This window comes from Neltuma alba, unplaced genomic scaffold (genome assembly GCF_004799145.2).
Source record: "Neltuma alba isolate B1F8T4 unplaced genomic scaffold, ASM479914v2 tig00012912_pilon, whole genome shotgun sequence".
In the NCBI taxonomy this organism is placed as follows: domain Eukaryota; kingdom Viridiplantae; phylum Streptophyta; class Magnoliopsida; order Fabales; family Fabaceae; genus Neltuma; species Neltuma alba.
This window is the reverse complement of record NW_021637281.1, coordinates 292,964-304,564: the sequence shown is the minus strand read 5'-3', so window position 1 is coordinate 304,564 and position 11,601 is coordinate 292,964. Positions and strand designations below refer to the sequence as shown.

Sequence of the window (11,601 nt, the reverse complement as noted above, 5' to 3'; positions counted from 1 at the left end):
TTTGGTTGCCTAATTCGGTAATTCCTCTTATATAAACATCCTATCGTTATTTCCTGAGAGATCAGCGAGAAAATATATAAAGAAAAAGAATTTACGAATCTTACTTGTGTTTTGATTTGTGATCTCGGTTTCTTTCTTGGTCTCGGATTTCAGAAAACCCAGATTATATTGTTGAAAATCTATCAGAGCGAATCTGAAAGTTCAGATTCATCATATTTCTCTTCAGAAGCAAGACGGAACTCTTGGGACCCAATTTTTCCCCAGTGCAATTTGACCGTATAATAGTTGATTTTGATGCAACTCTGCTGTTTCTTAACTTGACTCTTAGGAAGCCCGAGTTTGGATTTGGATTTTGCTTTGCTTCTTCCATTAGATTTCTCTTTTGGTGAGTTTTAACGCCCATGAATGATTTTCTTTTTGCTGATTGAGTCGAAGTGAGACTGTATTGGTAAGTGCATTTTATTGCAGGGAACTCCGATTCCGTCGAAGTTCGAGGTGCCTTAGAGTTTGGGAAGTAGGCTGTGGAATTTTCAGGGAGCGTGGATGAGGGGCTGTGGCAGGAGATGATAGGGGCATATGAGGATTTTGAGATACAATGACTGGAGGGTCATTGGGCATTCGTTCCGGAAGTTACGGTTCTCTAGATAAACAGCTGCAGAATGGTTTATCGCCTATTCAAACAGCACGCAAGCCTTCCAAGATGCTCAAGGAGAAAGAGCGATTGTTCCCTTGGATCTGCAAATTTGCAGGACGAAAGAAGGTCGGAATGCTGTTTCTCTGTAGTATTTCCGCCGCGGTTTTCTTCTGGGTTTTGTACGTTGGAAAAGGTTTCTCTAATTCTCTCTCCTTATCTTCTCTTCCTCATCTTCTATCTTTTCATGTTGTTCTGCAATAGTTACTGATTGGATTCTACTACCTTTTAAATTCCCTTGTAGATGAATTAAGATAATTCTGTGCGCCCGAAAAACAGATTTGGTTTTAGAATTGATCTGGTTAACTACCAACATTTGGAGTGCAAACCAAATGATGTACTTGTGTTGGGTTTCGTGACATGTGTTGGAAGATTCAATGATCCTTTCACCTTAAGTGGATGCTCATTATTTCAAAGGACTCTGGCGATAATATTGCCTTTTTTCGGGATTACTATTATTTAGAATTAAATTTTCTCTTCCTGCTATATGCTATTGTATCCCGTGTTTGCAATTAGTATAATAATTTATCATTCACGAGATTTATACCAATTTTAATTTTATTCAGGGAAAATTTGTAGTTTGCCGCATGATTCAGCCAAAAAATCAGCTTGTCTTGTAGTTTTAGATGCGTCATTCAATTCTCCTGTTGTTTCTTCTACTACCATTTAAGCACCCTGGATTTCTGACTAATGTTCAAATTATAAACAATTCATTGCTGAATGTTTCACTTTTTACTTGAACCCTTAAGATGGTTTAATGCTTCCAACCACATGAAGCAAATTGTAAGAGAGCAGAGTGTAGCTCATAGTGTCACTGAAGTTTCATTAAGCCCTCCTTATTGAGTTCTTCCTCTTACATCAACTTGGCTGTCTTTTTTTTTTTTTTTTGTAGCTGACAACTTGGCTTGTTAGCATATGCTGTTATCCATTGCCGTGCAAAAGGAAGAAAACTTGTTTTATAATTCTTTGCTATCACTTCATTTATGCTGCAGTTTTTCTTTTTTGGAAAATTACACACACACATACAAACATGCGTCCACACACACACTCATGGGCAGGAATGGAGCCTGCAACCTTCATTCCGTCATGAAGGATTTGGCGCCATTGTGGCATAAAGCCACTGGCATTTATGCTGCCGTTAAGACATATAATGTTTGCAACATGTTCCCCCCCTCCAGGTGAAGACACGCAAGAGGAAAACAGTGTGCGGAACATTAGAGTTAATGAAAGCCTGTCTATAACTCTCAGGGGCATAAGTACAACAGTAACATCATCCCCACCTCCACCAAGCTACTTTCTTGGGTACACTCTTCCTCCTGGGCATCCGTGTAATAGCTTCACCCTCCCTCCTCCACCGGCAGATAAGAAGCGAACTGGACCACGGCGTAAGTTATAGTTTCCCTTCTCTTGCCTTAGATTTTGGAATGGTTCTCAATCTTTGCATTTATCACTTTATTCTTTTAAAATCTGAACTTGTTAAGAATATGGAGGAGGGAAGTCCTATTGTATATTTTAGTTTACTATTTGTATGTGTTATTCTTGATTATTGTTGTTGTTTTTCCTTTAATTTTTCAGCATGCCCTGTTTGTTACCTTCCTGTGGAAGAAGCCATTGAAAAGATGCCGAGTTTACCTTCACCTTCTCCAGTTCTTAAGAATCTGTCATTTATCCACGAGGAAAATTTAAGTAGAGATGGAGAATTTGGTGGTTCAGACTTTGGTGGATACCCTACTTTGAAGCAGAGAAATGATTCTTTTGATGTACGCGAGTCAATGAGTGTGCACTGTGGGTATGTTTTTGCTTTAATTGAATCTTTCACCTTAAGTACAGAAGAATTATATTATAACCATAAATGATCTGTGCCCCATATTAATCATATCTCCCCTATACTGTCTTACTCATCTTTGTATTTTGAATTTTCAATGGTGCATTTGTGCATTCAATCAGGTTTGTTAGAGGAACTAAACCTGGCCGAAGCACAGGATTTGACATAGATGATGATGACCTTTCCCACATGGATCAGTGTTATGGTGTGGTTGTTGCGTCAGCCATATTTGGTTAGTATCATTTGATTTCTGTGTTTGTTATGTTTTAAGCTAGTAGTTTATTGATTAATAAAATATGTTGTTCAGGAAATTTTGATGTGATAAATGAGCCAAAAAATATAAGTGACTACTCCAAGCAGAACGTATGCTTTCTTATGTTTGTTGATGAAGAAACAGCAAACCATCTGAAGTATTCGGGTAGGCTGGGAAGCAGCAAAAAAATTGGGCTCTGGAGAATTATTGTTGCGCACAATCTTCCTTACACAGATGCAAGACGGACTGGAAAGGTCAGAATTTTGAACTTTTCTGCCACTAGTATGAATGCATCATTGAAATTCACATTTGATTTTCATATGATGAAGCATTAAATAGCAGCTTCTTTGAAACAAATTCCTGTAACATTTACTGTGATCCTCTCTCAATAGTCAAGGCCACAGGAATTATGGTGCCATACTAAATAACCCTCAGGGCCCCTTTCTTATCCTTCTTGGAAGGGGATCCCATTAGTATATTGAAATGGGTGGGATGATTTCTCATATTAGTAGACCTAGTATTGGTCAGATCCTCTTATTACTGAATCATGTTGTTTTCATCATTTAAGTACAGCCTTAGCTTCTTTGTATAAAGTGAGATGACCTAAACCTGTATAGGAGACTAGTGTATTTTTGTGTTCATTGTCACTTTTGCTACCTTTGCTGCAGGTTCCAAAGCTTCTGCTGCATAGAATGGTTCCAAATGCTCGATATTCTATATGGCTTGATGGAAAGCTTGAGCTTGTTGTTGATCCATATCAAATTCTTGAAAGGTTTGTTTCAGTTTTTATTGTCATTATTATAATGTCTCTATTACATTCTATGAAAATCAATGCTGTCTTTTTTATATAGTGGCTTCATTACTTTCTACAGTTTGAGGATCGCAAAATCATGTCATTTAGCCCTCAATTCTGTCTCTGATCTTTATTTGATAGTCTATCATATCATTCGCTGGTCCATTTGATTCTGATTTTATTAAATATGGCGTCTAACTTCTGCACAATTACTATCTTTATTTTTTAGACAAGATGTCATTTCAACATCCTAAGCACTTTGGTATCGTCCATTGTACGGTTCGTCTGCTAATTACTTGAAGAACAACTTTTCAACTTAGTCACCATATAAGCATTCGTATGACTGCTGGTTAGACATCAAATGTATTTTGTAGATTGTAGGCTATTGGTTCAGGCGTCATGATCTCAACTTCTCTTAAATTAGGAATAGCCACAACAGTATTTAGACATTTCTTGAAGGTGAGGCTTCATCTGCATTAGCGTCACATTTCTTTTGTTATGAAGTGCTAGAGTAGATATATAATGAAATTCCTGGCTCACCTTGTAATTTGACTTTGGACGGCTTCTCTGGTTGCATGATTTATTCTTCACTTTAATACTATCGGATTTCGTTCACTTGGCAATTGATTTTGCTATATTCTGTTTTCCAAGGTGGAACAATTCGTTTCATCATGAACAAGACCTTGCTTGAAATTAAGCATGTATTGTTATTGTTAATGCATGCGCGCGCACACCCACATATATGTGCGTAAGTATGCTGTTAGAGTGTTCCCCTGGATGTAATTATGGCTTCGACTTCCTGCCTATGGAGCTAGATCATCGCAGGAAATTGTTTGTAGGCATTCAAGAGTGAAGCTGCTGGACTTGTGCTTTTTTTTTTTCTCTTGCTTTGTGCGGCCAGAACATAGGTGACCTATTCATGCGTTAATCAGTTCTTTGTCTCTTATCTAGGTTTTTGTGGAGGAAAAATGCTACATTTGCAATATCTAAACATTATAGACGCTTTGATGTATTTGTTGAGGCTGAGGCAAATAAAGCTGCTGGAAAGTATGACAATGCCTCTATCGACTTTCAGATTGAGTTTTATAAGAAGGAGGGATTGACCCCGTATACGGAGGCTAAGCTTCCCATTATAAGTGGTAAGTCAAATTTTCTTCCTCTATGGAATGGTAATATAATATGCACCTGTTTCTTTTTCTATATTTTTAATTTTCGTGAATCTTGATGGCTGAATTGCAGATGTTCCTGAAGGATGTGTTATAGTAAAAGAGCATGTTCCTATTAGTAACCTGTTTACCTGTCTTTGGTTCAATGAAGTTGACCGATTTACTTCAAGGGACCAGATTAGTTTCTCTACTGTCAGGGACAAACTTCTGTCGAAGGTGGACTTTCATGTTAACATGTTCTTGGACTGTGAAAGACGCAACTTTGTAGTTCAGGTAATTATTTCACCTGGCTTGCATCAAATTTGTCAGAGCAAAAACAAAACTGTCAATTCTGTTGTTTTTAGCGGAATCTATCCTCTTGCTTTTTATGGCAGTCTGTATTATAAAATATAGTAAATATATCCTATGGGAGGTTCTTGCTATGTTGCAAGGAGAAAACATTCGGAAAATCAATATTAGGAATGCAATATCTGTGTGTGTGTGTGTGTGTTTATTTCCATTTCAGTTATCAACTGATGTAAGATGGATGATTGTGGTTTCAATGTTAGCTTATCCTTTCAAATATTGGACGTTACTGTTTTTTTCCTTCGATTCCTTTTAATGTTTCAAGCATTTTACTTGCCCACTGAAATATTGTTGGGATATCTTTAGCGTCTCAAATTCATGTACCTTTTATTATTGAAATCCTTTGTTGCTTACAGAAATATCATAGGGACCTCCTGGAACGCCTGGCTCCACCTGCTTCTATTACTCTCTCTCCACCACCTCCACCCAATTCGCCACCCCTGTTACCTGTGCTTGTAAGTCCTCCTGCTAGGAGAGGCCCTGGAAGACGTGGGAGAGATAGAAGATCAGGTTCTAGGCGCCACCGCAAAGTTGCTGTTGGTAGCAGAGACAACGATGCAACGAGTTGAAGAAAGTTTTGTTTGGCCTGGTATATTATTAATATTCTTTTGCACCAGAGAGAATGATTCATTGCGGACCTGGAGGAACATTGTGAAGACGAGTATAACCCAGTTTCCACGCGAACACTTCGTTCTTTCCAGTTTCTACTTTTGTGGAATTGTTCATCTTTATTCAATTTATTTGGTTGTATATATAGTAAAATTTTCAAATAATTATAATATGGGCTGTCACCAAGTCTCTCTCACATGTGGCCGCCCATTTTGTTTCATTTTTCATTATTATAACCAAAGGGTGATGGCTCTACATTCTTATTTAATCTTTTTTTTTATATAAATATTATTACTATATTGAGTCTTATCCCATCATGTGAGGTTAGTTGTGTGGATTACATTATAGGTCTCGTTTCAAGTATTGGTTGTCCTAAACCCTAAATGATGCCACTCTTTGACGCTACATTTTTTTTTTAATCACAGATTCTTTTTTTTTTTTTTGCCCCAAAGCGATGCCATCACCTTGGTATGAACCCAATTGAAGAGTTTAGTGCAATAAACAATGCAATTTTTTGGCATTGTTTTGTGAATCGGGCAGAGATATAAGTCATGATGCCCGAATCAGGCATTGTCTTGCAAATTGGAAGAAGTATGGATATATGTAATATTTTTAATATGATATGACGTATCAAACATAACATATTTTAAGATAAGGGATGCGTAGCGGAAAAAAAGAGGTTTTCTATCATTTTTTAAATTGAACTAAAATGTTTTGAAAATAAACTACTGATGATAAAAGCATTAGAATATCTTAATTACATTGTTGGATACATATAGATTATTATTATTATTATTTTCCAAAATGTTGGTGCAATGTAGTATAATGGGAGATCTCATTGATCATGATTGACAATTTACGACATATTTTGGATAGAAATAAATGTTTTATGAAATGATAACAAGCTGGTGAAAGAATTTGAACAATGTTTCGATGAGATCGGTCATAATGGAAAGTCTTTGAATATAAGAAATATCAGGCGAAGGATGTGAACATAAAAAATATTAGCTTTGGTTTTTAATATAAGAGTTAATTGATTAATTTGAATAGATTAAAAAAATTAGTTAAGTTAGTTATTTATAATAGATAGATGTTGTATTTCTTAAATTTTCCTTGTTAGTCAAACATATTAATTAGAACTATTATTATTATTATTATAAAGATTACTTTAAAAATAAATAAATAAATATAAAAAACAAAATAAACTGATATTTTATATTTAAAAATAAAATAAAAATTAAACGAGTTTTATACTTAGTACAGGAGGTAGTATAAACTATACAAGTAAAAAATATATTTTAGATGTAGAAGAATTTAGGAAAAATTAATTTGGCGGTCATTCTAGTTTTATTCAATTTTAAATTAGGTTCTTGTAGTTTTTTTTTTTTTCCATCCTTATTGTTTATTAGTTTTTTATGACAGTCCTTCTGTTTATAATCCGTAAAACTGCCGTTACTTTTAGTTAAGAGAGCTGACGTGGCATTAATTAAATTTTGACTCAGCATCGAACACCGCCTGCTTCAGCTTCCCTCTCTCCCCCCCTCTCCCTCACCGTCTCCCTCTTAGTTGCACTAATCCCACAAACTGTAAGAGCAGACTCAAGCAAACTCAATGTGACATTTGGCAACATAGGAAGAGCCTTGCTTCCCAACATATGATCAGCCTCCACTATCAAACTCTGAAACCTTACTTCCACCCTCAGAAATCTGTTTCCCGCCCCGCAATTTTCATCAGAAAACCAAAACTTTCGGGAAGATAAAATCTGAGTTAAGACAATAAACATTCATAATAATATAATGATAAGTAAGAAGGGAGAGATTTGGAGGATGATGGAGCAGAGTTTTCAAGTCTGTCTCTGAACTTTCAGAGGTACTTCTCATCCTCGGCGACTTTGAAGATTCTGTTGATGATTTGTTGTCTCTCATTCATGTCGAGCTTTTGAACATCGACTTCCTCGTGCATGACCTAATTGCCACCTTGATCTTGGTCGCCATGAGTTTGGAAGATGAGATAATGGGGTTGGCTTGGAAAGAGACGAATGGAGGAAGGGGAGAGAGAAGCAAAGGGAACAGGTGTTGCAAATGAGGAGGGCGGTGCTTAGTCAAAATTGAACCAGTGCCACATCAACCCACTTAACTTAAAGATGACTACAGTTTCGCGGATGATAAACAGAAGGACGGTCTTAAAAAAATTAACGAACAATAAGGGTGAAATGAAAAGAAAAAAAACTTTAAAAACCTGATTTAATATTTGGTAAAATTATAGGGAGTGCCAAATTAATGTTTCGAAGAATTTATTATGAATGCACAAATCTGAAAACGGACACACCGAAGCTGAGTTGAGTGAGTCCCAGTCAACAATCAGAATGTGTCGGCGATGGCGGACAGATAACACGTGTCACAATCGTAGGCAACTGTTCCATGCATGTTGCAGGGTAGGCCCCACTAAATCCCTATCTTGAATCTCTCACTCACTCTCGTCATGGGAAATCAGACCTGGAATCTTTTCCCAAATTTCACCCCCAAAATACACTCCCAAAACAGATTTACAAGAAGATAAACCTCCTAGCATCTATCCGTCTCGTCCTCTTCTTCCCAAATCGTGCAGTGAGAGGGTTAGGGTTTTATTGCGGACTGGATCATGTCAAACCTGTAAAGCGTCCGCTGTTCGCCGCTGCAGCCACCTTTCGATTAAATGGCATCGTCGCCTGCGTTTTTCGTGATTTGCATCTTGCACTCTCTGATAGCTATGACCTCCGGGGCCTTGATGATGTTCTACATGAAGGAGGTGTACACATTTGGGCATGGGGTGCAGACAGCGACGAAGCTATTGGGATCGACTCCCCATGACCAGCTATTGATCAAAACCTCCGATTCGTTTTCCGGGTTGCTGCTCGTCGCTATCGGGTTCCTTCTCTTCATGGTTTCCTTCGTCAAGGACAGAGATTTTCAGGTATTTTTCGCCAAAGGCTGTACAGTTCTTCATGTGTTCATGGCTATGTGGAGGATTTACTTCGAAAGGAAGGTGGAGGATCTCGCCTGGGACTGGCTCAGGCAGACTGTTGGAGATATTCTGTTGGCCCTGTCGTGGGTTTTCTTTCTTGTTTATTCTTGGAGAGAGAAGTATGATTAGCGTTGGCTCCCAATCCTATTTTTGCTCATCGGTATAATTCCCAGCTTCAAATTAAATCTTGTAAAAGTTGAATTTCTGATAATTTTATCTCGGGGTGGTCTGGAATTTTATTTTGGCTGTGAATGACTTCCCCATTTCACTTGTGGAGAAAACAGAGGAATGGAGCGTATTCAATAAATTCTACATCTCTGTCTGCAAAAATTCTCCTTGCTAAAACATTTTTATGTCAATACATGAATATTGTTTTCTCAGAATACTAAGCTTTCAAAGAGAGTTTTTTTGGATTTGTGGACCAGGCACGGAATCAATTTCTATGATAATTTCCGTGCTGGCAACGGTGTTCCGATGGTTTACTTCATGGTTGTGATTTCAAGTCTATTAAAATGGTTTATTGATGAATACTTGGTGAAAGTCGAAGTTGGCTGTGTGTCAAGGTTGAAAAAGTTGACCAGGTAAGAAATCCGCAATTGCATGTTTCTTCTTTTCGTGGATTATGTGCACATCAATTTAATTTCTGAGTTGTTTATGTAAAATTTAGGATTACAGAATCACCTGTTTATTTCTTTTTAAAGGATTTTTGCACTCTTTAGACTGAGGTGATGTTTTCTTCACCTAGCGCCATCAACGCTGAATTGCTATGATTTATGGTATTTCTTGACCTATGCTGTGGGAGTGGAAACAGCATATTTGTTTGGCTTTTCTCTTGGTAGCACTAGATTTTTTCTGCATTGTGATTTAAGTGACTTTAGCATAAGCTACAAGATTAACACGAAAATAATAACACTAGGACCCATAAAATTGTCTCCAAATTTATACTTGAACATTAAGCGGTTCCATATAGACCTGCGCTTTGCCCGGTCGCCCTGAGATTTTTCAGTAAAAACTCGTGGATTTAAAACTCATGTTGATTTATGATTCGAGGAGCATCCTTACGCACCTATTGATTCGCTTGCGTGACTTCTACTTATTTCAGTTTGTGGTCAACTATAATATTGATATGGTATCCGGCACAAAGCTATGATTTACATTTTTTTCCATAGTAAGAGTAATTGTCACAAATTTAAATTTTAGACTGTTGTTTGACGTCTCTCTTCTAGTGGTCCCTGATTCTAAGCTTGATATGAACCGATATAATGAACTTCCAGCTGCATATCTGTTTCTAAATTCTGATATAATATCTCCATTCAAAATCTGTGGAATGCGTTATGTGTATATCTCAAGTTCCTCATGCGTGAGCATGCTGATGTTAACCACTGCTAGGAATTTTGTTGCTTAGAATAAACTATGCAATGATGTTAGGAGGTATCTGTGGGTCTATGACCATCTGTAAAATCAAGATTCTTTTTCTTGGGTTTAACACTAGTGGCGGACAAGTTGGAACAGAACTGCTGAAGGGGTAATAACCATGTGCTAATGCAATCTTCATAATGGTGGTTAGTGGGGAGATAAGATAAGATCATTGGCTGACAAGGTCGGACAAACGGATTGCATTTTAATTATCATGAAGTCCAAGATTAAACAAATATTTTGTGGCTTGGAGCTCTGTTATCAGAGGAAATTACATGCTTTGTAGTGCTCTGTATTTATAGTTCGCATGAGTAGGGACTGGACCAACTTATTTACGCTGGACGTAGCCGTCAGATGCACAAGGATGCTGGACAACTTAGTTGTGTTTGTTAATGCTTCGTATTGATGTAGCTAGTAGACTGGAAAACCTGCCAGGCCGTCCCACTATTAGACAGGGAAGGTCAACTAATTTGCATGCAGTACTTGCCAGGAGTGAATTCAGTCTCAATACACTGTTCTGTTTATTGCAGTCTCGCGGGCCATTGCATATATTTCTTTGTGCATCACATGGGGATGCCTCACGGTGAGTGACAAGTACAAGGGTTCTTTGAAAACCTGCACAACCTATTCAGTGACCAGACGACAATTTGCTTATTGAGAAAGACTTTTCTGATCTCCCTATATAGATGATATATAGCATCAAAAGATTTTGGAGGAATATAGAATGCCTGCGTTAGCTAGATGAACATATTTCTGTTCGAAGGTCGCACTTCCTCAGACACAATTATCCATTCTTTACCAGGGTATATGATGATCTAGGATTTACCATAGAATCCCGGCTTTACCAGGGTAGACGATAATCTTGACATAGCTCTCCGCATCGAAGCAATCATTGTCCTGTATGAGTAATGATGACTTTTTCGGACCAGAGAAGTAATAATGACTTTGCTTCTGTTTCAAGTCAGAAGGCTGGTTAAGATGTCTCAAAAGTACGAGGTACTATGACTTTGATGACGATCCCATCATGCTCGTTGGTCAGACATCAAGAATTCAATATGGCCTTTAATTTGTTCTTTCAGAGCTGATTCTGCTGGATCATAGATAATGGCACCCTGCGTGCTTGCAGGTTTTGAAACCTATTGGAGTCGAAATAGAAGAAGCTGGTTAAGCTCGCTACTCTTTTTTTAAATACTTGATAGAGCCTGACACAAAACAGAGAGCTGCACAAGAGAGTTCTTTTGGTTTAGTGTAACGTTTACTGTTATAATTACTGTAGCCTTTCGATGCTCAGAGGCTTGATGTAAGTGTTGGAAGATCAGTTTCATTTCGCAAGAGAAACAATTACATTGTTTGAGTATATTTTGTTTCGCTTAAATTGGGTATATTTTGTCTCGCTTAAATCGAACATATTGTTTTCCGTACTTGTTCCGTAGACAATGTCTTTATATGTCTATGTTTGCCAGTTTGTCCCCATATTCCATATCTTGGTCGGATTAAGAT

At 37.5% G+C, this 11,601-nt stretch overlaps 2 protein-coding genes across 2 annotated transcripts; both read left to right on the top strand.

Moving 5' to 3' along the window:
* The first annotated feature begins 336 nt into the window (after nucleotides 1–336).
* On the top strand, nucleotides 337–5,902 carry LOC114732462 (uncharacterized). The gene is made up of 10 exons (XM_028919743.1): nucleotides 337–385; nucleotides 469–827; nucleotides 1,870–2,076; nucleotides 2,267–2,480; nucleotides 2,639–2,748; nucleotides 2,824–3,023; nucleotides 3,438–3,541; nucleotides 4,514–4,701; nucleotides 4,802–5,001; nucleotides 5,430–5,902. The coding sequence occupies exons 2-10, from the start codon at nucleotides 596–598 to the stop codon at nucleotides 5,640–5,642; spliced, it is 1,668 nt and encodes a 555-aa protein (XP_028775576.1). The 5' UTR covers nucleotides 337–385; nucleotides 469–595; the 3' UTR covers nucleotides 5,643–5,902.
* A 2,267-nt stretch (nucleotides 5,903–8,169) lies between these two features.
* On the top strand, nucleotides 8,170–11,533 carry LOC114732463 (uncharacterized). The gene has a single exon (XM_028919744.1). The coding sequence runs from the start codon at nucleotides 8,377–8,379 to the stop codon at nucleotides 8,812–8,814; it is 438 nt and encodes a 145-aa protein (XP_028775577.1). The 5' UTR covers nucleotides 8,170–8,376; the 3' UTR covers nucleotides 8,815–11,533.
* Nucleotides 11,534–11,601: the final 68 nt, after the last annotated feature.